Source organism: Mesoplodon mirus (genome assembly GCF_964341445.2).
Source record: "Mesoplodon mirus genome assembly, chromosome: 16".
Classification (NCBI taxonomy): Eukaryota; Metazoa; Chordata; class Mammalia; order Artiodactyla; family Ziphiidae; genus Mesoplodon; species Mesoplodon mirus.
In genome coordinates, this window is record NC_138992.1 from 24,678,793 (window position 1) to 24,706,023 (window position 27,231).

The 27,231-nt window shown below is 37.6% G+C and overlaps 1 protein-coding gene across 3 annotated transcripts in view; it reads left to right on the plus strand.

Moving 5' to 3' along the window:
* The window catches only part of CSMD3 (CUB and Sushi multiple domains 3), a gene marked incomplete at both ends in the record, with an annotated part of 1,109,686 nt that overhangs the window by 515,949 nt on the left and 566,506 nt on the right, over positions 1–27,231 (plus strand). For all 3 annotated transcript variants that reach the window (XM_082600704.1, XM_082600705.1, XM_082600706.1), the window contains one exon: positions 22,235–22,338. In XM_082600704.1, coding sequence (XP_082456830.1) covers positions 22,235–22,338 — 104 coding nt within the window. The remainder of the gene's footprint in view (positions 1–22,234; positions 22,339–27,231) is intronic.

Here is a 27,231-nt window from a genome sequence, read left to right on the forward strand (position 1 = left end):
GCAGCAGCTGAAGCCCCTCCACAGCAGGAGGATGCATGCAGTCCACATAGGAGATACCCCTTGAGTGCCTGGCACTTCTGAGCCCTACAGAACATCTCCTACATAAAGTCACTCCTCCAAGACTGGGAGAGGTAGCTGATTTACCTAATACATAGAGACAAATACAGAGAATTAGGCAAAATGAGGAGACAGAGGACTATGTTACAAGTGAAAGAACAAGACAATGCCTCAGAAAACAAAATAAAGCAGAGTTAAACAATCTACTTTATACAGAGTTCAAAGTAATAGTCATAAATATTCTCACTGAACACAGGAGAAGAATGGACAGACACAGTGAGAACTTCAACAAAGAGACAGAAAATATGAGGAAATACCAAACAGAAGTTATAACTGAACTGAAAAATACACTATAGGGGTTCAAAAACAAGTTGGATGAGGTAGAAGAATGAATAAGCAAGCTGGAAGACAAGCCAATGGAACTCACCCAGACAGAGCAGCAAAATGAATAAAGAATTTAAAAAACTGAATACATCTTAAGAAACCTGTGGGACAAGATCAACAGGAATAACATTTGTGTTATAGTGGTCCCAGAAGGAAGAAAAAGAAAAAATGAGGAAAATTATTGAAGAAATAATGGCTGAAAATTTTCATAATCTGGAGAGGAAACAGACATCAAAGTCCAGAAAGCAGAGAATTCTAAATTAGATGGACCCAGAGAGACACATAACAAGACACATTATAATTAAAAATGGTAAAAGTCAAGGACAAAGGAGAATACTAAAAGCAGCAAGAGAAAAACAACCTGTTACACATAAGGGAAACCCCATAAGGCTATCAGCAGTTTTTTGTTTTGTTTTGTTTTGTTTTTTTCAGCAGAAATCTTACAGGCCAAAAGCAGTGGCATGGCATATTTAAAGTGCTGAAAGGAAAAAACAACCAACCAAGAATTCTGCAGTAACATACCCAGGAAGGTTATCATTCAGAATTGAAAGAGAGATTAAGAGTTTCCCAGGGAAGCATAAGCTAAAGAACTTCACCACCACTAAACTGGCCCTGAGAGAAATGTTAAAGGACCTTCTTTAGGCTGAAAATAAATGTCAGTAATTAAATAATAAGAAAACAAAGTAAAACTCCACTGCAAAAGGTAAATATATAACAAAGGTAGTATATCAATTACTTATAAAGCAAGCATGAGGATTAAAAGACAAAAGTAGTAAAATTAACTAAAATTACAATAGTTAAGGGATACATAAAAAGATGTAAAGTGTGTCATCAAAAGTATAAAACACTTGGGGAAGTGAAGATATACAGCGTTGGAATGTGTTCAAATTTAAGTTCCTAACAACTTAAGACAGACTGCTGTTTAATTAGAATGTAGTATGTGAGCCTCATGATAATCACAAGGAAAAAACATAAAGTAAGTACACAAAAAAATGAACAGAAATTTAAAAATAATACTAAAGAAAACAACCAAAACCCAAGGAAAAGAGAGAGGAAGAAAAGAACAGAGAAAAACTACAGAAACCAGAAAACAATTACCAAAGTGGCAATAAGTACATACCTATCAATAATTACTTTAAATGTAAATGGATGACATTTTCCAATGAAAAGACCTAGGGAGAAAAATGGATTTAAAAACAAAAAGGACCCATCTGAATGCTACTTACAAGTGACTCACTTCAGGAGTGAGAACACACACAAACTAAAGGTGAAGGGATGGAAAAAGATATTCCATGCAAATGGAAATGAAAAGAAAGCTAATATGATACTCATATCAGAAAAAGTAGACTTTAAAATAAAGACTATAATAAAAGACAGGGGCATTACATAATGATAACAGAGCCAGTCCACCAAGAAGATATAGCATTTATAAATGTATATGTACCTAACATAACACCAAGATATATAAAACAAATATTAACAGACTTAAAAGGAGAAATTGAAAGCAATACAGTAATAGTAAGGGACTTGAGCACCCCAGTTACATCAATGTATAGATCATCCTGGCAGACAATCAATAAGGAAACAATAGACCTAAACAACACCTTACACCAAATTAAGTCCTTAATAGGGATATAGAACAGTCCATCCAAAATCAGCAGAATACAAATTCTTGTCAAGTGCACATGGAACATTCTCCAGGAGAGTTCACATGTTAAGGGCCCAAAACAATTCACAATACATTCAAGAAGATTTTTTTTTTTTTTTTGGCGGTACGCGGGCCTCTCACTGTTGTGGCCTCTCCCCTTGCGGAGCACAGGCTCCGGACATGCAGGCTCAGCAGCCATGGCTCACGGGCCCAGCTGCTCTGTGGCATGTGGGATCTTCCCAGACTGGGGCACGAACCCACGTCCCCTGCATTGGCAGGAGGACTCTCAACCACTGTGCCACCAGGGAAGCCAGAGCCTGGTGTCTTCTAGAAACTAAAAAGATGACAGCGGTCCTGTGGCATTGTGGGTAAGGAGAAGAATGTAAGAAATGGAGGCTATAGAGCTGATTAAAGCTCGGATCATACAGGGCCCTCTGCGATCCATCCAAAAATGTAATGAGAAGCATGATATCTCTTACTTCATTTACATATCTCTTAAGTGTCACTTTCTCTCCCCTGAATCACTGACCACCTCCATCTCTATCTCCTTGCTTTATTTTTTTATAGCATCTTGTAACACATCAGTATTTGAAGATCTCATATTGTATGGTATTATATTATACGCTGCTTCTCTATCTTTTGTATACTTCCCCAAGAAGGGAGGAAAGTTTGTCTATATCCCCAGCAGTAGAATAGCACCTGGTAAAGAGTAGGCTCCAAATACAAATTTATAGAATGAATTAAACAAATTAAAAGTTCTTAGGAAGAAGATTTATCTGATTTGTGTTTCAGCATAACATCCACAATTTTCTTTTTTTTTTTTTACCTAGTAAGCCCTTGTAAACAGTTTATTAATATTTTTCAATAACCTGATTTTTTTTTGCTTTATAACAAATTTAATCAGTTATACATATACATATGTTCCCATATCCCCTCCCTTTTGCGTCTCCCTCCCACCCTCCCTATCCCACCCCTCCAGGCGGTCACAAAGCACCGAGCTGATCTCCCTGTGCTATGTGGCTGCTTCCCACTAGCTATCTACCTTACGTTTGGTAGTGTATATATGTCCATGCCGCTCTTTCACTTTGTCACAGCTTACCCTTCCCCCTCCCCATATCCTCAAGTCCATTCTCTAGTAGGTCTGTGTCTTTATTCCTGTCTTACCCCTATGTTCTTCATGACATTTTTTTTCTTAAATTCCATATATATGTGTCAGCATACAGTATTTGTCTTTCTCTTTCTGACTTACTTCACTCTGTATGACAGACTCTAGGTCCATCCATCTCATTACAAATAGCTCAATTTCATTTCTTTTTATGGCTGAGTAATATTCCATTGTATATATGTGCCACATCTTCTTTACCCATTCATCCGATGATGGACACTTAGGTTGTTTCCATCTCCAGGCTATCGTAAATAGGGCTGCTATGAACACTTTGGTACATGTCTCTTTTTGAGTTATGGTTTTCTCAGGGTATATGCCCAGTAGTGGGATTGCTGGGTCATATGGTAGTTCTATTTGTAGTTTTTTAAGGAACCTCCATACCGTTCTCCATAGTGGCTGTACCAATTCACATTCCCACCAGCAGTGCAAGAGTGTTCCCTTTTCTCCACACCCTCTCCAGCATTTATTGTTTCTAGATTTTTTGATGATGGCCATTCTGACTGGTGTGAGATGATATCTCATTGTAGTTTTGATTTGCATTTCTCTAATGAGTAAAGATGTTGAGCATCCTTTCATGTGTTTGTTGGCAGTCTGTATATCTTCTGTGGAGAAATGTCTATTTAGGTCTTCTGCCCATTTTTGGATTGGGTTGTTTGTTTTTTTGTTATTGAGCTGCATGAGCTGCTTATAAATTTTGGAGATTAATCCTTTGTCAGTTGCTTCATTTGAAAATATTTTCTCCCATTCTGAGGGTTGTCTTTTGGTCTTGTTTATGGTTTCCTTTGCTGTGCAAAAGCTTTTAAGTTTCATTAGGTCCCATGTGTTTATTTTTGTCTTTATTTCCATTTCTCTAGGAGGTGGGTCAAAAAGGATCTTGCTGTGATTTATGTCATAGAGTGTTCTGCCTATGTTTTCCTCTAAGAGTTTGATAGTGTCTGGCCTTACATTTAGGTCTTTAATCCATTTTGAGCTTATTTTTGTGTATGGTGTTAGGGAGTGATCTAATCTCATACTTTTACATGTACCTGTCCAGTTTTCCCAGCACCACTTATTGAAGAGACTGTCCTTTCTCCACTGTACATTCCTGCCTCCTTTATCAAAGACAAGGTGACCATATATCCGTGGGTTTATCTCTGGGCTTTCTATCCTGTTCCATTGATCTATATTTCTGTTTTTGTGCCAGTACCATACTGTCTTGATTACTGTAGCTTTGTAGTATAGTCTGAAGTCTGGGAGCCTGATTCCTCCAGCTCCATTTTTCGTTCTCAAGATTGCTATGGCTATTCAGGGTCTTTTGTGTTTCCATACAAATTGTGAAATTTTTTGTTCTAGTTCTGTGAAAAATGCCAGTGGTAGTTTGATAGGGATTGCATTGAATCTGTAGATTGCTTTGGGTAGTAGAGTCATTTTCACAATGTTGATTCTTCCAATCCAAGAACATGGTACATCTCTACATCTATTTGTATCATCTTTAATTTCTTTCATCAGTGTCTTATAATTTTCTGCATACAGGTCTTTTGTCTCCTTAGGTAGGTTTATTCCTAGATATTTTTTTTTTTCTTTTTGCGGTATGCGGGCCTCTCACTGTTGTGGCCTCTCCCGTTGCGGAGCACAGGCTCCGGATGCGCAGGCCCAGCGGCCGTGGCTCACGGGCCCAGCCGCTCTGCGGCATATGGGATCCTCCCAGACCGGGGCACGAACCCGTATCCCCTGCATCGGCAGGCGGACTCTCAACCACTGCGCCACGAGGGAGGCCCTATTCCTAGATATTTTATTCTTTTTGTTGCAATGGTAAATGGGAGTGTTTCCTTGATTTCAGTTTCAGATTTTTCATCATTAGTATATAGGAATGCCAGTGATTTCTGTGCATTAATTTTGTATCCCGCAACTTTACCAAATTCATTGATTAGCTCTAGTAGTTTTCTGGTAGCATCTTTAGGATTCTCTATGTATAGTATCATGTCATCTGCAAACAGTGACAGCTTTACTTCTTCTTTTCCGATTTGGATTCTTTTTATTTCCTTTTCTTCTCTGATTGCTGTGGCTAAAACTTCCAAAACTATGTTGAATAAGAGTGGTGAGAGTGGGCAACCTTGTCTTGTTCCTGATCTTAGTGGAAATGGTTTCAGTTTTTCACCATTGAGGACGATGCTGGCTGTGGGTTTGTCATATATGGCCTTTATTATGTTGAGGAAAGTTCCCTCTATGCCTACTTTCTGCAGGGTTTTTATCATAAGTGGATGTTGAATTTTGTCGAAAGCTTTCTCTGCATCTATTGAGATGATCATATGGTATTTCTCCTTCAATTTGTTAATATGGTGTATCACGTTGATTGATTTGTGTATATTGAAGAATCCTTGCATTCCTGGAATAAACCCCACTTGATCATGGTGTATGATCCTTTTAATGTGCTGTTGGCTTCTGTTTGCTAGTATTTTGTTGAGGATTTTTGCATCTATGTTCATCAGTGATATTGGCCTGTAGTTTTCTTTCTTTGTGACATCCTTGTGTGGTTTTGGTATCAAGGTAATGGTGGCCTCGTAGAATGAGTTTGGGAGTGTTCCTCCCTCTGCTATATTTTGGAAGAGTTTGAGAAGGATAGGTGTTAGCTCTTCTCTAAATGCTTGATAGAATTCGCCTGTGAAGCCATCTGGTCCTGGGCTTTTGTTTGTTGGAAGATTTTTTATCACAGTTTCAATTTCAATGCTTGTGATTGGTCTGTTCATACTTTCTATTTCTTCCTGATTCAGTCTTGGCAGGTTGTGCATTTCTAAGAATTTGTCCATTTCTTCCAGGTTGTCCATTTTATTGGCATAGAGTTGCTTATAGTAATCTCTCATGATCTTTTGTATTTCTCAGTGTCCGTTGTTACTTCTCCTTTTTCATTTCTAATTCTATTGATTTGAGTCTTCTCCCTCTTTTCTTGATGAGTCTGGCTAATGGTTTATCAATTTTGTTTATCTTCTCAAAGAACCAGCTTTTAGTTTTATTGATCTTTGCTATCGTTTCCTTCATTTCTTTTTCATTTATTTCTGATCTGATTTTTATGATTTCTTTCCTTCTGCTAACTTTGGGATGTTTTTGTTCTTCTTTCTCTAATTGCTTTAGGTGCAAGGTTAGGTTGTTTATTCGAGATGTTTCCTGTTTCTTAAGGTGGGATTGTATTGCTATAAACTTCCCTCTTAGAACTGCTTTTGCTGCATCCCATAGGTTTTGGGTCGTCGTGTCTCCATTGTCATTTGTTTCTAGGTATTTTTTTATTTCCTCTTTGATTTCTTCAGTGATCACTTCGTTATTAAGTAGTGTATTGTTTAGCCTCCATGTGTTTGTATTTTTTACAGCTCTTTTCCTGTAATTGATATCTAGTCTCATAGCATTGTGGTCGGAAAAGATACTTGATACAATTTCAATTTTCTTAAATTTACCAATGTTTGATTTGTGACCCAAGATATGATCTATCCTGGAGAATGTTCCATGAGCACTTGAGAAAAATGTGTATTCTGTTGTTTTTGGATGGAATGTCCTATAAATATCAATTAAGTCCATCTTGTTTAATGTATCATTTAAAGCTTGTGTTTCCTTATTTATTTTCATTTTGGATGATCTGTCCATTGGTGAAAGTGGGGTGTTAAAGTCCCCTACTATGATTGTGTTACTGTCGATTTCTCCTTTTATGGCTGTTAGTATTTGCCTTATGTATTGAGGTGCTCCTATGTTGGGTGCATAAATATTTACAATTGTTATATCTTCTTCTTGGATCGATCCCTTGATCATTAGGTAGTGTCCTTCTTTGTCTCTTCTAGTAGTCTTTATTTTAAAGTCTATTTTGTCTGATATGAGAATTGCTACTCCAGCTTTCTTTTGGTTCCCATTTGCATGGAATATCTTTTTCCATCCCCTTACTTTCAGTCTGTATGTGTCTCTAGGTCTGAAGTGGGTCTCTTGTAGACAGCATATATATGGGTCTTGTTTTTGTATCCATTCCGCCAAGCTGTGTCTTTTGGTGGGAGCATTTAGTCCATTTACATTTAAGGTAATTATCGATATGTATGTTCCTATTCCCATTTTCTTAATTGTTCTGGGTTCATTATTGTAGGTCTTTTCCTTCTGTTGTGTTTCTTGCCTAGAGAAGTTCCTTTAGCATTTGTTGTAAAGCTGGTTTGGTGGTGCTGAACTCTCTCAGCTTTTGCTTGTCTGTAAACCTTTTAATTTCTCCATCAAATCTGAATGAGATCCTTGCTGGGTAGAGTAATCTTGGTTGCAGGTTTTTCTCTTTCATCACTTTAATTATGTCCTGCCACTCCCTTCTGGCTTGTAGAGTTTCTGCTGAGAGATCAGCTGTTATCCTGATAGGGATTCCCTTGCGTGTTATTTGTTGTTTTTGCCTTGCTGCTTTTAATATGATTTCTTTGTGTTTAATTTTTGACAGTTTGATTAATATGTGTCTTGGCATATTTCTCCTTGGATTTATTCTGTATGGGACTCTCTGTGCCTCCTGGACTTGATTAACTATTTCCTTTCCCATATTAGGGAAGTTTTCAACTATAATCTCTTCAAATATTTTCTCAGTCCCTTTCTTTTTCTCTTCTTCTTCTGGAACCCCTATAAATCGAATGTTGGTGTGTTTAATGTTGTCCCAGAGGTCTCTGAGACTGTCTTCTGTTCTTTTCATTCTTTTTTCTTTATTTTGCTCTGCAGCAGTTATTTCCACTATTTTATCTTCCACCTCACTTATTCGTTCTTCTGCCTCAGTTATTCTGCTATTGATCCCATCTAGAGTATTTTTTATTTCATGTATTGTGTTTTTAATCGATGCTTGATTCATCTTTAGTTCTTCTAGGTCCTTGTTAACTGTTTCTTGCATTTTGTCTATTCTATTTCCAAGATTTTGGATCTTGGAAATCGAATCTTGGATCATCTTTACCATCATTATTCTGAATTCTTTTTCAGGTAGACTGCCTATTACCTCTTCATTTGTTAGGTCTGGTGGGTTTTTATCTTGCTCCTTCTCCTGCTGTGTGGTTTTCTGTCTTCTCATTTTGCTTATGTTACTGTGTTTGGGGTCTCCTTTTTGCAGGCTGCAGGTTCATAGTTCCCGTTGTTTTTGGTGTCTGTCCCCAGTGGCTAAGGTTGGTTTAATGGGTTGTGTTGGCTTCCTGGTGGAGGGGACTAGTGCCTGTGTTCTGGTGGATGAGGCTGGATCTTGTCTTTCTGGTGGGCAGGTCCACGTCTGGTGGTGTGTTTTGGGGTGTCTGCGGACTTTTTATGATTTTAGGCCACCTCTCTGTTAATGGGTGGCGTTGTGTTCCTGTCTTGCTAGTTGCTTGGCATAGGGTGTCCAGCACTGTAGCTTGCTGGTCGTTGAGTGAAGCTGGGTGCTGGTGTTGAGATGGAGATCTCTGGAAGATTTTCGCCGTTTGATATTATGTGGAGCTGGGAGGCCTCTTGTGGACCAGTGTCCTGAAGTTGGCTCTCCCACCTCAGAGGCACAGCACTGACTCCGGGCTCCTCAATTTGGGATGATTTGTTGTCTATTCATGTATTCCACAGATGCAGGGTACATCAAGTTGATTGTGGAGCTTTAGTCCGCTGCTTCTGAGGCTGCTGGGAGAGGTTTCCCTTTCTCTTCTTTGTTCTCACAGCTCCTATGTCTCAGCTTTGGATTTGGCCCCGCCTCTGCGTGTAGGTCGCGGAGGGCATCTGTTCTTCACTCAGACAGGACAGGGTTAAAGGAGCAGCCTCTTCGGGGACTCTGGCTCACTCAGGGCGGGCGGGAGGGAGGGGCATGGAGTGCGGGGCGAGCCTGCAGCGGCAGAGGTCGGCGTGACATTGCACCAGCCCAAGGCGCGCCGTGCGTTCTCCCAGGGAAGCCGCCCCTGGATCCCGGGACACCGGCAGTGGCGGGCTGCACAGGCTCCCGGAAGGGCGGTGTGGACAGTGACCTGCGCTCGCACACAGGCTTCTTGGCGGCGGCAGCAGCAGCCCCAGCGTCCCACGCCCGTCTCTGGGCTCCGCGCTTTCAGCCGCAACTCGCACCCGTCTGTGGAGCCCCTTTAAGCAGTGCTCTTAATCCCCTCTCCTCGCGCACCAGGAAACCAAGAGGGAAGAAAAAGTCTCTTGCCTCTTCGGCAGCTCCAGAGTTTTCCCGGACTCCCTCCCGGCTAGCTGTGGCACATTAGCCCCCTTCAGGCTGAGTTCTCGCCGCCAGCCCCAGTCCTCTCCCTGCGCTCTGACTGAAGCCCGAACCTCAGCTTCCAGCACCACCCGCCCTGGCGGGCGAGCAGACAAGCCTCTCGGGCTGGTGAGTGCCGCTCGGCACCACTCCTCTGTGCGGGAATCTCTCCACTTTGCCCTACCCATGTATGTGGGGAGTTTCTTGCCTTTTGGGAGGTCTGGGGTCTTCTGCCAGCGTTCAGTAGGTGTTCTGTAGGAGTTGTTCCACGTGTAGCTGTATTTCTGGTGTATCCGTGGGGAGGAAGGTGATCTCCGCGTCTTCAACATCCACAGTTTTCAAAAGAGGCTTATTAATTGAAGTGCAGTTCACAAAACAGCAAATAGTATAAATATCTCTCCCTACTTTTTTCCCAACCACTCACCCCGAAGAATATTCATTCATGGAACAGCAATCTTTCTTCCTGGATAACTGGCAAACAGTGAGTTCAGTGGCAAATAATTCCTCTTATACCCTAACTTCTTGGGCTTCTACCTAAATTGCTTACTCAAGAAGATAATTTTGGAAGTAAACAAGGTCTTCCATAAATATTAACTGATAAAGATTCATTAACACTTGAAGAAATTATATGAACAAAAAATAAAGTTAACAACAAAGAGCATGAATTGAGAAGCTAATATCTTGCATCCTTCCTCTTTGGTATCAAAGAAAAACAATAAAAATAAACTGAGGGGCTTCCCTGGTGGCACAGTGGTTGAGAGTCTGCCTGCCGATGCAGGGGCCATGGGTTTGTGCCCCAGTCCGGGAAGATCCCACATGCCGCGGAGCGGCTGGGCCCGTGAGCCATGGCCGCTGAGCCTGTGCGTCTGGAGCCTGTGCTCCACAACGGGAGCGGCCACAACAGTGAGAGGCCCGCGTACCACAAAAAAAAAAAAAAAAAACTGAGGATGGGAATTAGAATCCACTGTATGGTTCATTATATACAAAAATGTATAGTATCTCACTACCATGTTGTATGTTTAGTCATTTTAAACTAATCTCATTTTTTAATAAAGTTTCAAGTCCGGAGTTCTCTACATAAAAATAGTATAGATGAATAAATGGAGAGATAGGTATTCTGGATCAGACTGACGTCATTATTAATGAGTGACAAAACCCAGCAAAATTGTACTTCTTACCAAATTCACTTTAATGAGACGTACTCATATTTGTTTAAAATTTGTTTCAATATGTACAACCTAACATGTACACATTTGTAGTGAATATCCTCCTAAAACCAGCAACAGTATCTGCAAGCCTTTTCTTCAAAATTTGTAACTTCAAGTTGATCATTTATATGTATTATGAAATTTAAATTATATCCTCCAGTAGCAAAACATGAATAAATGACAGAAAGAACCATTGGTTTTGTACAGTTTTGTTATAGATTTAATATTTGATGCATTTTTCATTTTGTGTAGTTTCTTCCCTTCAGTGAAACATTTGTAGTGCCATATTTAATGTCATTGTTACATATCAGCAACCCCCTAAAGGGAAAGAGCAGTGCACAAATACAAAAGGCATAGAAAAATAAACAAAGCTGAAAGCTTTTTATCATTCCATCAGTATCTTTCTGTGTCTCCAGATTCCCCTCCTGTCTCTAAAATATGAGCCTTTGTAAGAATTGAAACTATTAACCTGATTCTGGCAGCAAAGTGGATGAACCTAGAGAATTCCCTAGGCTGGCACTCCTCATTTTTGAATGGTCTAGTCCGAGAGTCTTGGAATACATCTTCTGTCATAAACTATAAATATTATAGTGTATAATCCTTCTAAAATATGAGAGATTAATTTCTTCCTCTAAAATGAGATTACTTTCAAATAAATAAATGTTGGGTTTATATGTGTTATATTTAAACCTTTTTTATCTTACAGTATTTGTTTCACAAATTTCATGTAAATTTTCCTTTTTACAAAAATAGGCAAATTAGGATGATTACTGATTAAACAGTTATTGAACATTAATTTTCCATGTACACATGTAATATATATCACACACAATACATATCACAAAACTGTAAAATTTTAGGATTATTCTGAAATACGTGATTTTTTGGACAAATGGGTTGAATATTCTGCTTTGTCTGGATTAGACTATACCCAATAAAATTTAATAAAATAGTCCTATGAGGCATAGATTTTTGAGTGAGCTTTTGACTGGTGCTTCTATATGTATGAAAAGAGAAAAAGGGAAAAATAACTACAATCATTTTTTTTGGCGGGTGTACAAAATCTAGATTGAGTCCACTCTTCTCCATCCCTACTTTTACAGCTCAAGTTTAGTCCCTCGATCTCTGTAACTCTGCCCTACTCCACTTCAAATACAGATTGTTCCTGCTGCCAAAGTGAGCATATGAAAAGCAAATAAAACCCTGTCAACACACCACTCAAAACTCATTATTTGCTGCTCCTCATTTATAAGATAAAGTTCAAAGTCCTTAACATGATATAGCTCCTACCTCCATTTTTAGCCTTCCTTTTAATCACTTCCTGTTTCACAGTTGATATTACAGAAACAAAAAGAATATTTCTTTCTACTGTGCCATTTTTTTGCTCTTTTCTACAATGTTCTTCCCCAGTTCCCATCTTTACCTTCCTTTGCACTGCCTGGGGATTCTCTCTTGGGGGAAATCTTTCCATTTTACTCTTTAATTGGATTGGGCAGCTCTCATCTCTGCCCATGTTAACCCTGTGTGTCCTTATCCCAAAGCACTTAACACAGGGTATTGTATTTATCTTGTTTATGTCTTATCTCCAAACTGGACTGTGATCGCTAAGGTCTCAGACATGTATGAATAAGGAAGTTCTTTAATTATATGTCAAATTGATTGTGTAATATAGCATTACATACTTTAAGCTTTGTATGCAAAGCTTACACTTTGTATATTTTGTATTTATGCATTATGGATTTCCTCACCTGCTAAGAAATATACTTGTTAATAACAGAGTGAATTATAGTCATTCTGAAATGAGCTTAATGGAGAAAATATTATTTTCTTCCAGAAAAGATAAATTTCTAGCAGCATAGATTTGGGGGAAGAAACTCTCCTCCTTAAATCACAGTGGGGTTGCCAGAAATAGAACTTCATCCTCAAGATCCATTGTGAACAGATGTCAACGTTTATTTTATGATTAGCTAATAATAACTGCCATTTATTGAAGGCCTACTGTATATCAAGCACAGTATGTTCTGTTTTACAAACTTTGTTTAATGTAATACCTACTCCAACCTTAGGAATTATGAATTATAAATACTCTTTTATAGTTATGAAACTTCCCCCAAATAATATAACATTCCATGACAGAGAGAGACTTAAACCATATCTTTGCCTGTACCCTTATATTATCTTGTCTCACTAATGTGATTAGCTTGGTATTAATATTAAAGCATCATTAATTTGTTTAGTTAAATATCATCAAAGCTTCATTTAATTCCAATACTAATTATATTGGTGCAAATTGGCCAATACAGGAAACTGACTGGAGAAATACTAAGAAATTTCATCAGCTTCCAGATTTATTTTGCAGCAAAAAAATACAGACTTTATCATGGAAGATAAAATCACTTATACCAATCCATGATTTCTGTATTTTCCCCCAAGGAATTGACATAATATTTGTTACTTGTCAGATTTCAGAAATTATCTTCCCTTGCCATCACTATTTAAAACATGAGGCATATGTGCAACTTCAAAGAACTTACTTAGAAGTTATGCTATTATATATCAGGTATTTGGCAGACAGAAGGTATTTCCTAAGTTGCAGACGTTTACTATGCAAATGCAGAATAGTGTGAAGTTTGAGCACTTGGATTGCCACATCAGGGAAGCCTGAGATTGAATTTAGTCCCATCACTTTCAGCCAAATAAACACAGACAAATTACTGGGCAAAGCATTTTTTAAAACTTAGAATTGAATATACTGATGTATCCACTAGAATGTTTTCAGTTTACGTATGGGAAAGATGGTTTAAATAATAAGGAAATGCATTATTTAGCACAGCATACTATCCAGAGGTATGCAAGACTCAGACATACAGTAAAAACATCCATCTCTTGGCTCTGGGCATCTCCATGTGTTAGCTTTGTCCTTAAACTACATATTGCAAGATGGTTGCAGTAGCTCTAGTCAGTACATCCAGATCCAGTCACCTCCAAAGCAGACTGATTCTTTGTGTTTCATTTGAGCATGAAGAAGTATTTTCCTGAAAGCACCCGACCCCCAGAAGATTGCTCCTCACCTTCCACTGACTGACCAAAATTAAGTGACATAGTAAGATCTAATCTTATCCGTGACAAATGAAGTGGAACTGCTAATATTGGCATAGACTCATTCGGAGCCATTCCATGGAACTTGGTATGGGATCAACAGTCCCTAAAGCATAAGAATGCACATAGAAAGATACATAGCTGAACAAAATCAATGTCCTGTTCGGAAGAGAAAAGTCTGGAGTGAACAAGTAAGATGGCCTTTGGATAAGCAATCAATAGTTTCTGCCACAGTCCACCCGTTTTGTTATCAAATGTTCATCCAAATGCATAGTTCTTTCCCTACGTTCACTTTGAAAAATGTTTACATGAAAAAATGCTGTCTTCATTAATAGAGAAAACCAAAAATCTTAACCAGTTACATGCAACTCTAGTATCTCCAAGTATTGTGCTGGCTTCTCCATTATATCCAGATTTAGTTCCTCATTATCTAGAGGCCTATAGCCAATAGACAGTTATCATCACATCCCAAATAAATGTGATATCCGTCATAGTTGAAACTTCAGAGGTCAGTCATTGGTTCATAGAAGAATATATCCTGCTGGTTAAGAAGACTGGTGAAGACTACCTTCGATGGAAGGGGGATGAGTTCCTTGATCAGCCTGGAATGTAGCAGAACCCATTTTACCTCACTAGAACTTTACTTTGTCATAGTCTGATATGGCTTCTGGTTCTGACTTGTGGGAAGATTTTTTTCTATTGGATAATGCTGCTCTAGGACATCAGTGCCATTACATATTACAACTACTATTGCTTCTAAAACTGGATGTTTCTGCTGCTTTTGCCACCCTCTGCCAGAATCCATGGTTTGGGGAGCTTAGGTTTCATGCCTGAACTCTGGTTGCAGTTAATGATGAGGAAGATAACATCTAACCATGCTGGGAAGTATACTATCCTTCCTACCAAGTCTCCTAATTTTGCAAACATGAGGATATTCAGCTTCTGAGTGGCCAAACTAATATATAAATGGAAGCTACCTATAGTTTTAGGGTTAAAATGAAGCAGTGCATGTGTGGCACTGAGACCAGGACTCACACAATATAAATATTTGCCAATTTAAAAAAATTTCATGGGTAAAAGATACAAAGCGTATAAACGGGGATTCCACATGACTTCATAAAACATAATGATGGAGAAGTCATGGTTTTAAACCCTCTGTGAATGATGGAGAGAATGACAATTATGAAACATAGATTCTATACCAGTTCTATCAAAATACCTTGTGAAAACCCATGTCTTAAGCCTTATGGGAAATGGATCTACTAACCACTTAATATTTAATATTATTTACAGATTTCTCACTTCTGGAAAGCCAATGTTAATATGCATGAGAATACTGTTAATTGATTACATTAGTAGCTTAAATTTTTTAACATAAGCCTCAATTAGCAACATCATATAGTAATTTGGAATCGGCACTTTACAAGTGGAAGCCAAGAGTATGGCTTATTTGGTTAAAAAATCAAGACAATTATAAATTATTTTATATTTAGGGGCATATTTTATTATCACAGCTTTTTCTTCAACAGTCCTATGACCTAAATGCAGGTTTTTTTCCCACCCACAAATGATTAGGAACAAATATGAAAGGTAAGATGTATGACGTTCCTTTCTCTTCTAATATGCATTATATTCTTCCTATTTACCTACTAAATGTTTCAGCCCTACTGCCAACTATATATGTAGAGAAAGTAGTTATATTACACTGATGAGAACTTATTTTTTAATTACCTTTTCATTTCATTTTCATGTTATACAAAGATAAAGGGATGGAAAGTGGCTATTTTCTCCTCCATGTTACAGGAGAATCCAGAAAAAGAAAATTTCACATCACACTCCTGATGTTACTTATTACATTTTTGTGTGAAAAAAAATGTTTTGTTGTTTTGGTTTTGTTTTTACAAATTACTTTTATACATTCTACTGTTTTTATTTTTTTTTTACTTTTGGAAATATCTCAGTGTACCATTTTTGAATTTTACTGTAATGCTTTACTTATGTTAATGTCTCCAGCTGAGGCCAAAGTAGTTTTTATTCTTTTTATGCATAGATTTTACTTCTAAAGAACCAGTCCAGTAATGACGTTTAAACTAAGCATACAAGAATCAAATTAAAATGAATGTGTTCTACAAATTCAATCAGACTATTTTAGCTTCTCAGTGATTCAGTGTCATTGAAACTGTTCAAGAATTATAAGTGTCTAAAATTTCAGTGACAGCTCAGTGGTTAAGTGCTTATCTGAAAGTGTATGGATTAGTTAGTAATTAATTCATCACTTAATTTAAAATGAAGTAGAGTTCTCATTGTTGCATATATACACGCATGAACCTCAGTTACAATTCAGGCAAAATAAAATCTATCATTAAATGGGTATCCAAATTTTTTGAGACATGACTAAACAATAATGACTATCAAGGGTTTGGCATAGAAATAGCAATCAAGCAGTCACTTATTAAATTCCTAGTTTGTATCTACTAGCCTATTATACTTTTAAAGCCATTTAATAGGCGACGTTCCCTAATTTTAAATGCAATGCACTCATGGCTCTATTGTGAAATGGCTTGGGGTAAAGTGGATCATGTCATTTCTCTTTTGAAAGGATGATAGATGAAGTACTCTGAAAGGCCCTCCCACTGAAATACAAGAAACACATTTTTCAGTGCATTGTTGGTTCACAATAAAGAAAATCTATAAGACTATGCATGCGTACCATACCAACACAAGTACAGTTATGCATATATAATTAAAAGAAGAATGAACTGAAATGAAAGTAGGAGATGAAATGGAAAGAAAGCTTGGAGATGAAATGTAAAGAAAGCTTGGTTTTCCTTGTGGCAAATGGCAATTACTCTCTGGAATTAGGAGGCTAAGACTGAGGCCCAGTCTCTTTGGATCAACAGGTGAAGAAGCTGAACTTGAAACTTTAGTATTTAGCTAAAAGCCTCACAAGATGTTAAACTGGCACCAGCTTGGTAGTAACCCTTGGATCCAGTTAGCAGAAAATGAATGAAATTATACCCAGTTTAAGACCTTCAAGATTCTCACAGCTGAAGCTGTAATAAAAATGGGTTTATTGTTAAATATAACTAAACACATAGGAAAACAAGCCACCATGAGTGAGTTACTAGAAATAAGAAACAGTTTCTTCAGGAAATTAGGACATGCAAAAGCCCTCCAGTATATGGTGTAATTTAGAAAGTCACATGCATGCCCATGGCAAGACACATGCTCAGGAAGACCTGAGAAGACCCTAAGCTTTCACCACTATCTGATCTATAGGCTTAGTGCAAGCAGCAAGTGAAGGCTAAGACAAAATTGTAAATGGTCTGGATAGATATTAAAGAATATCCCATCACTGAGCCAGTCCTCAAAGACTGGGAGAGGTCTTGCTATGATCTGAATGCTTCTGTCCCTTCAGAATTCATAATCCTAATGCTCAATGTGATGGTATTAGGAGGTGTGGCCTTCAGGAGGTCCTGAGGGTGGAGACCTCATGAGTAGGATTAGTGTTCTTATAAGAGAGACCCCAAAGGGCTCCCTAGACCCTTCTGCTGGTGTTAGGTTACAACAAAAAGATGGCCATCTGTGAACCAGGATACTTTCTCTCACCATACACTGAATCAACCATGCCTTGATCTTGGACTTCCCAGCCTCGAGAACTGTGATAAATAAATTTCTATTGTTTATATGCCACCCAGTTTATGGTATTTTGTTATAGCAGCCCAAACATGCTGAAATGGATATTTTTTTAGCTCCTTGAATTTAAAGAAATTCCAGTTAAAACATTGGATGGACACAAGTCATCAAAATCAAGAACAGCAAACCCTGGGGAAGGGAGAGACTCTGATTTCCAGAATTACCACATTGTAACATTCAAATGGCTAGTTTTCAGAAACAACAATGAGATCACAAAGTATGCAAAGAAACAGGAGAATGTGGTCATTGAAAGGGACAAAATAAATTGACAGAAAATATCCCTGAAGACATTGAGTCATTGAACTTATTAGACAAAGATTTAAAACAACTGTATTAATTATGCTCAAACAGCATGGACAAAATTAAAGGGAATGATGAAAATGATATATGAATAAAATGAGAATATCAATAAAGAGATAGAAATTATAAAAAAGGAACCAAATAGAAATTCTGGAGCTTTAAACCATAATAACTGAAATTTTATAAACCTAGAGGTTTTTGAGAGCAGGTTTGATCAGCTGAAGAAAGAATTAGTAAGCTTGAAGATAGGACAATTGAAATTATTCAGTCTGAAGAACAGAAAAAAAAAGAAAGAAAAAAGGTGAAAAAAGTGAAAGGAGCCTAGGGACCTGTGGAATATGAGCAAATGGACCAACAAATGTATTATATGACTCTCAGGAGGAGAAGATAGAAATAATGGTACAGAAAGAATATTTGAAGATAATGACCAAAAAGATCACAAATTTGAGAGAGACATGATTCTACCCATCCAGGAAGCTCAACAAACTCTATGTAAGATAAGCTTAAAGTGATCCATACCGAAACATATTATAGTCAAATGATTGAAAGGTAAAAACAAAGAGAATGTTGAAAGCAGCAGGTGAAAAGTGACTCTTCAAGTACAACAAATCCTAAAAAAATACTAACAGCTGATTTCAAAAAAGAAAAAGAAGCTGAGAAGCAAGTGAGACAATATCTTTAAACATTGAAAACAAAACTGTCAACCAAGAATTCTATATCTGTCAAAACTCTCCTTCAAGGATGAAAGATAATTCAAGATATTCCCAGATAAACAAAAGCTAAGAGAGCACAGAACTAAACCCACCCATCTATGAGCAATTAATTTTTGACAAAGGTGCCAAAAACATTCAATGGGGAAAGAATACAGGCATATCTTGGAGATATTGTGTGTTCAGTTCTAGACCACCACAATAAAACGAATACCACAATAAAGTGAGTCTCACAATTTTTTTGTTTTGTAGTATATATAATAGTTATGTTTCAGTATACTGTAGTCTATTAAGTGTGCAACAACATTGTGCCTAAATAAAACAGTGTACAGATCTTAATTAAAAAATACTTTATGGGAGGTGGGGGAGGGAAGGATTGAGAGTTTGAGATTAACAGATAGAAACTAGTATATATAGGATGGATAAACAAAGTCCTACTGTATAGCACAGGGAACTATATTCAATATCCTGTGATAAACCATAATGGAACAGAATATGAAAAAGAATATGTATATGTATAACTGAGTCACTTTGCTGTACAGAAGAAGTTAACACTACATTGTAAATCAACTGTACTTCAATAAATTTAAAAAATAATAATAAAATACTAAGGAATAAATTTAACCAAGGAGGTGAAAGATCTGTACACTAAAAACTATTAAGACTATTTTAAAAATGCTAACCATAATCTGAGCCTGCAGTGAGTCATAATCATTTAGCTGGTGGACAGTCGTTCCTTGATATTGATGGCTGATGAATGATCAGGGTGGTGGTGCTGATGGTTGGGGTGGCTGTAGCAATTTCTTTTTTTTTTTTTAAGAATCAATTTTATTTGTTTATTTTTGGTTGCATTGCATCTTCGTTGCTGCACACGGGCTTTCTGTAGTTGTGGCGAGCGGGGGCTACTCTTCACTACTCTTCACTGCAGGCTTCTCATTGTGGTGGCCTCTCCTGTTGCAGAGCACAGGCTCCAGGTGTGCAGGCTTCAGTAGCTGTAGCACACAGGCTCAGCAGCTGTGGCTCATGGGCTCCAGAGGGTAGGCTCAGTAGTTGTGGCACACGGGCTTAGTTGCTCCGCAGCATGCGGGATCCTCCCAGACCAGGGATCGAACTCGTGTCCCCTGCATTGGCAGGCAGATTCCTAACCACTGCACCACCAGGGGAGTCCCTGTAGCAATTTCTTAAAATAAAACATTAATGAAGTTTGCCACATTGATTAACTCTTCCCTTTCACCAGTGATTTCTCTGTAGCAGGCACTGTGCTTTGATAGCATTTTATCTACAGTTGAACTTTCAAAATTGTAGTCAGTTCTCTCAAATGCTACCACTCCTTTATCAAATAAGTTTATATAATATTCTAAATCCTTTGCTGTCATTTCAACAATCTTCACAGCATCTTCACCAAGAGGAGATTCCATCACATTCTTTGCTCATCCACAAGAAATAACTCCTCATCTGTTAAAAGTTTTACCATGAAATTGCAGCAATTCAGTCCCATCTTCAGGCTCCACTTCTAATTATAATTCTCTTGCTGTTTTCATCACAGCTGCGGTGACTTCCTCCACTGACGTTTTGAACCCCTCAAAGTCCTCCTTGAGGGTTGGAATCACCTTCTTCCAAACTTCTATTAATGTTGATATTTTGCTCTTCCCATGAATCACAAATGTTCTTAATGGCATCTAGAATCATGAATCCTTTACAGAAAGGTTTTAATTTACTTTGCCCAGATCCATCAGAGGAACCACCATCTGTGGCAGATACAGTCTTACAAAATGTGTTAATTAAATAATAAGACTTGAAAGTCAGAATTACTCCTTGATCCATAGGCTGCAGAATGGATGTTGTTTAGCAGACATGACAACATTAATCTTGTTTTACAGGTTCATCAGGGCTCTTGAGTGACCAGGTGCATTGTCAATAAACAATCATATTTTTAAAGGAATCTTTTTCTTTCCTGAGCAGTAGGTCTCAACAGTGGGCTGAAAATATTCCATAAATTGTGTTATAAACAGATGTGCTATTTCCAGGCTTTATTGTTCCATTTATAGAGCACAGGCAGAGTAGATTTAGCATAATTCTTAAGATTCCTAAGGTTTTCAGAACAGTAACTCAGCACTGGCTTCAAGTCAGCTACATATACCCTTAACAAGAGAGTCAGCCTGTCTTTTGAAGATTTGAAGTCAAGCATTGACTTTTCTCTAGCTGTGAAAGTCGTAGATGGTGTCTTCTTCCAATATAGGCTGTTTTGTCTACACTGAAAATCTGTTGATTAGTGTAGCCACATTCATTAATTTCCTTAGCAAGATCTTCTGGATAACTTGCTGCAGCTTCTGCTGTTCACCTTGTACTTTTATGTTATGGAGATGGCTTTTTTCCTTAAACCTCATGAACCAATCTCTGCTAGCTTCAAACTTTTCTTTGCAGCTTACTCAGCTCTCTGAGCCTTCATAGATTTAAGTAAAGTTAGGGCCTTACTCTAAATTAGGCTTTTGCTTAAGAGAATGTTGTGACTTGTTTGAACTTCCTTCTAGACCACTAAAACTTTCTCCATATCATCAGTAAGGCTATTTCACTTTCTTATTCATATGTTCACTAGAGTAGCACTTTTAATTTCCTTCAAGAACAGTTTCTTTGCATTTACAACTTGCAACTGATGCAACACGCCTACCTTTTGGCCTGTCTCGACTTTTGAAATGCATGCATTTCTCACTAAGCTTAATCATTTCTAGCTTTTGATTTAAAGTGCGGGAGGTGGGACTCCTCTTTACTCTTGAACACTTAGCAGCCACTGTAGGGTCATTAGTTGACCTAATTTCAATATTATTGTGTCTTAGGGAATAGGGAGGCCCAAAGAGATAGAGAAAGATGGGGGAACAGCCTGTCAGTGGAGCACTTAGAACACACACAACATTTATCATTTAAGTGTGCAGTCTTATGTGGGTGTGGATTATGGCTCCCCAAAACTATTACAAAGAAACGTCAAAAGTCACTGAGCAGAGATCACCATAAAAAATGTAATAATAATGAAAAAGTTTGAAATATTATGAGAATTATCAAAACATGACACAGCCACAAAGTATGCAAATGCTGTTTAAAAAATGGTGCTGATAGGGGCTTCCCTGGTGGCGCAGTGGTTGAGAGTCTGCCTGCCGATGCAGGGGACACAGGTTTGTGCCCCAGTCCGGGAAGATCCCACATGCCGCGGAGCGGCTAGGCCCGTGAGCCATGGCCGCTGAGCCTGTGCGTCCGGAGCCCGTGCTCCGCAAGGGAAGAGGCCACAACAGTGAGAGGCCCGCGTACTGCTCAATAAATAAATAAATCTGATGCCTTTAAATTTAGTGATCTAGATTCAAATTTAGCTCTAACATTTTTTAAGCTTTACTATTTCATGGAAATAGTATACTCTGTTTTTCTGTGCTAGCTTGTAAAAATATATGCAAATGTAACCACTCTTCAGGTACATATACTTTTTTATAAAGCCTTCTTAAATTAGATTTGCATTCAAATTCCTCAAATAAGAGTGTCCTATAAACAGAAGCCATGCCATTTCATTGAAAAATTATTACAGAAGATACAATAGAGTAAATAAAAATTATGTTATAATTGTAATGATTGATAGGAATAGTCTCACATGATCTCCTGCCATAGTTTGAAATTCTTATACAGATAGCTATAGATCTATAGATATATAGTATGTCCACAGTGCATTTTAAATGTTTTTCTCCCATTGCTCTTTTGTTTGCTTTTATTATATAATGAAATATATTTGAGATGTTTGTTTCTGTTTATTGCTAGGTTATCCAGATAAATTTTGAAGAATTCGATCTGGAAATTGGCTATGACACCTTGACAATTGGTGATGGGAGCGAAGTTGGAGACCCAAGGACAGTGCTCCAAGTGTAAGTTGTCAATGTTTCTTTCTTTCTTTTTTTTTTTTTTTTTTTTTTGCGGTACACGGGCCTCTCACTGTTGTGGCCTCTCCCATTGCGGAGCACAGGTTCAGCAGCCATGGCTCACGGGCCCAGCTGCTCCGCAGCATGTGGGATCTTCCCGGAACGGGGCACGAACCCGTGTCCCCTGCATCAGCAGGCGGAGTCTCAACCACTGCACCACCAGGGAAGCCCCTCAATGTTTCTTTCTTGACTTAACCTATTAGGTCTTTATAAAATTGTATGAAATTTTACTTTTTCTTTTCTTTCATTGATTCTTCCTACTATCACCAACAGAAGAAGCATAGTACCTTAGTTATGATCATCAACTTGCATATAGTATATTTATTAGTCCTTCTTCAGTGGTGCTTAAGGTACTTGATCCAAACACAGTTACTTAGAGTCCATTTCCAGAAAGGAGCTCATTGGCAAAAGAGGCCTAGGGTGAAATTGCAGAGTGGCTGATTGACCTTATTTTGGAAAATACCTTTGCCCTCACAGAGTTTTAGAATAGACTGGAAAAAAACAAACATGAAATTGATCCCAGAAACAATAATAAAGACCTGGTCATCAAGATCTGTAGTTGAGAGTTTATCAGTGGTTTGACATGAAGTAGTTAGCAATGAACAGCTCTCAGAGTTGAGCTAATATACTAAAAAGGTTCTTAATGTGAACAAAAAGAATGAACATAAATTGAGAAAAGGGAAATGTTAGGAACTTACTGCCAAATCCTTGGCTATCCATTCCAATAATCTACTTCTGATAGTGGCAAGAAGAAATGTCCAGGGCAAGTATATTTTTTTTCTGTGATGAACCTCAAAAGGTTATGATATGCTTTCTTTCAGTATTTCTTTCATAACTGTTGATTTGCAATACAGGCTTTATCAGTGAGGTGTTTCTCAAAAATGGGGTCTTTTACATCACAATTACCTGGTGCACTTTTTAAAATGTAGATTTCTGGGGCCTCCCTGGTGGCGCAGTGGTTGAGAGTCCGCCTGCCGATGCAGGGGATACGGGTTCGTGCCCCGGTCTGGGAGGATCCCATATGCCGCGGAGCGGCTGGGCCCGTGAGCCATGGCCGCTGAGCCTGTGCGTCCGGAGCCTGTGCTCCGCAACGGGAGAGGCCACAACAGTGAGAGGCCCGCGTACAGAAAAAAAAAAAAAAAAAAAAAAAAAAAAAAAAAGTAGATTTCTGGACCCCTCCCATTATGTCTATTAATGTTTGCTTTATATATTTAGGTGGTCCTATGTTGGGTGCATAGATATTTACAAATGCTATATCCTCTTGTTGGATTGATCCCTTTATCATTATGTGATGCTCTTCTTTGTCTTTTGTTACAGTCTTTAAAGTATATTTTATCCGATGTAAGTACTGCTATCCCAGCTTTCTTTTTGTTTTTATTTGCATGAAATATCTTTCTTCATTCCTTCACTTTTGGTCTGTGTGTGTTTAGATCTGAAGTGAGTCTCTTATAAGCAGCATATAGATGGGTCTTGGGTTTTTTTGTTTTTTTGTTTTTTTGTTTTTTTAATGATTGTTTAATGATTTTCTTTAGTGTCATGTTTGGATTTTTTTTGTCTCTACTTTCTCTGTATCTATTATAGGTTTTTGGTTTGTGGTTACCATAAGGTTCATATATAACTATTTATATATGGAAAAGTTTATTTTATGTTGATAGTCACTTAAGTTCAAATGCATTCTACAAATACTACATTTTTATTCCCTGCCTCTACATTTTATGTCTTTTACATCATGTTTTACATCTTTTTATTTTGTGTCTTCTCTAATTATTATATAGTTTTTTTTTTTTTTGGAACTTCATCATTTAACCTTCACACAGGTTTTATAAGTGATTGATCCACTACCATTACTATATATTTGCCTTTTCCAGTGAGAATTTTAGTTTCATGTGTTTTCTTATTAATTAGTGCCATTTCATTTCAGCTTATAGAAGTCCCTTTAACATTTCTTGCAGGGCCAGTTTAGTGGTGGTGAACTCCTTTAGATTTTGCTTGTTTGGGAAACTCTTTATCTCACTTTCAATTCTGAACGATAACCTTGCTGGATACAGTATTCTTGGTTGTAAATTTTTGTTTGTTTGTTTGTTTTATTTTGTTTCAGCACTTTGAATATATCATGCTGCTCCATTCTGGTCTGCAAAGTTTCTGCTGAAAAAATTGCTTCCATTATATTAACTAGTTGGTTTCCTCTTACTGCTTTTAGTACTCTCTCTTTAATTTTTGACATTTTACCTATAATGTGTCTCTTTGTAGGTCTCTTTGGAGTCATCTTGTTTGGGACTTTCTGTGCTCCTGGATCTGGATGTCTGTTTCCTTTCTAGGATAGGGAAGTTTTCAGCCAGTATTTCTTCAGATACATTTGTTCCCCATTCTCCCTTTCTTCTACTTCTGGGATCCCTATAAAGCAAATATTCTTGTGCTTGATGTTGTCCCAGAGGTCCTTAAGCTATCCATATTTAATTTTTTCCCCTTTTGTTCTGATTGGGTGATTTCCATTACCCTGTCTTCCAGATTGCTAATCATTCTTCTGTGTCATCTTATCTGCTATTGATTCCCTTTAGTGTATTTTTCATTTAATTTATGTTACTCATGTTATTTCATTCTTTAGCTGTGAATGATTCTTTCTTATATATTTTTTAACTCTTTGTTGAAGTTCTGACTGTGTTCATCCATTCTTCTCCTGAGTTCAGTGAGCACTTTTATGACCATCATTTTGAATTCTTTACCAGGTAAATTACTTATCTTCATATCATTAAGGGTTTTTTTTTTCTGATGTTTTGTTTTTTCTTTTGTTTGGAACATATTTTGTCTCCTCATTTTGCCTAATTCTCTGTGTCTGTTTCTATATATTAGGCAAAACTGCTACCTCTATCAGTCTTGAAGTAGTGACTTTGTTTAGGTGATGATCCTTCTCATTCAACCCTCCCCTAGCTCTTTGTTGTCTCTTAAACCTTTTTGGTTGTATATACTGCCTTATTTATTCCTGATTTACCCCTGCTGTTCAGCATGTGCCAAGACTTGTCAGTGTTCCAAAGAAAGGAATTCAGTGATCACCTAGTTTCAGGCTGATTGGATGCCAGACCCTCAGGCAGAAGCTTTTAAAGTTTGCAAATATATACAGTCCTGAGGGGCTGCAGTTGTAATCCCTACTGGCCTCCAAGCCTCTCCTCCTCTTTCCTTTCCTTTTCTTTTTAATTTTACAAGAAGTTCTAATAGTACTGTTATTCCAGAATCCTGTAATAACACCAAAGATTTACCTTATGTGTACATTGTAGACCCAATACTATTCCATCTTAGTTGTTATCTTTTCAGAAAAAAAACAAAAAAACAAAAAAAAAATCCCTTCTTTTCTTACTTATCTTTATGCATTCTTGACCTCAGCTTCAACTTCTGTCCTCCACCTACTACATGGATATCATTGATCAACCACAATTTTGTTGTTTATCTCTGAGCCTACTACAGTTCTACTTTGTGCTTGCTAAGATAATGATGGACAAAGGGCCATTATTTTACATGTTCTGCATATTTGTTTATGTTACTCAAATTATTTGTAACTCCACCCCCCTAAAATACTCAGCATTTTTATCAGGGTGATGTACCTGCTAGACATTTCATCACGTTAGACTAATATCTTTCAGAAATAATATAAAGTTCCTCCTAGACATTTCACCACATTAGACTAATATCTTTCAGAAATAATATGTAGTTCCTCCTAGATTTCTTTGTGGTTTTGTACCTGATAGTTTGGATTTCATTATACTGTAATATTGTATTAGAAATTGACAGCCACAGAACTAATATGATCAGTAAGTATGTTTTTAGTTGTTGTTTGGGAAGTGCAGTCATCCCTTGGTATCCACGGGGTATTGTTTCCAGGAACTGCCACATATATCACAATCTGCACATGCCCAAATCCCACAGTCAGCCCTCCACATCCATAGTTCCACATACATGGGTTCAACCAACCATGGATTATGTAGTACTGTAGTATTTATTGGAAAAAAAATCCATGTATAAGTGGACCTGTGCAGTTTAAACCCATGTTCTTCAAGGGTCAACTATACAGTGTTTTAAATAATTGAAAATTACATATAAAAACCTGAATTTGTTGTTTCTTTCGACAGACTGGCAACACTAGGAATGGATTATCACATGGCAAAATTTGCTGGAACTCTCTTCTCTGCCCTCTTTAGAGAGCCTATAGGTTCTCATGGCCCTTCAACCTTGTATCATTTTTCACTTGAACATCTAAGAACCCTTGCATTGCCTGCCTGGGCCTATAGGCATGTGACACATGATACAACACAAAATTTGGTTTATTCCTGAAATTTATTATTTATTATTTCCCAAATAATACATGTATTTGTTCCTTTATCTGGCACTTTAGAAAAGTTGAAGTTTCTTGGGCATTAATTATAATATAGCAAATTTTGTAAGTGATGCTCACACATTCTGAGACCTATCTTTCTACATGTTTGTTTGATAGATCACATTATATGTACTTCAAAAATGAAACTGTAAAACATGTATGTGATGGGACATAGTTTCCTTTTTTCTGCTTAAGATAGAGGACTAGATTTCAGGTTTAGATTCTTCAAAGCATGGACAGGGAAAGGCAGGATAGCTAGTCAGTTGACTGAAGAATATTTCTTAAACATCTTTTCTACTATATCTACCACTAAATAAAACTTAGTATTTCAGAATCTACTGAAATAATAGATTTCATCTTGTACAACTAATATCCCAGATCATAGATGCTGTATACTCCTTTAGCCACTGCCTTAAAGAATTTGTGAGATAATTAATATCACAAAACTACAAGCAGAAAAGTTATAAACATAC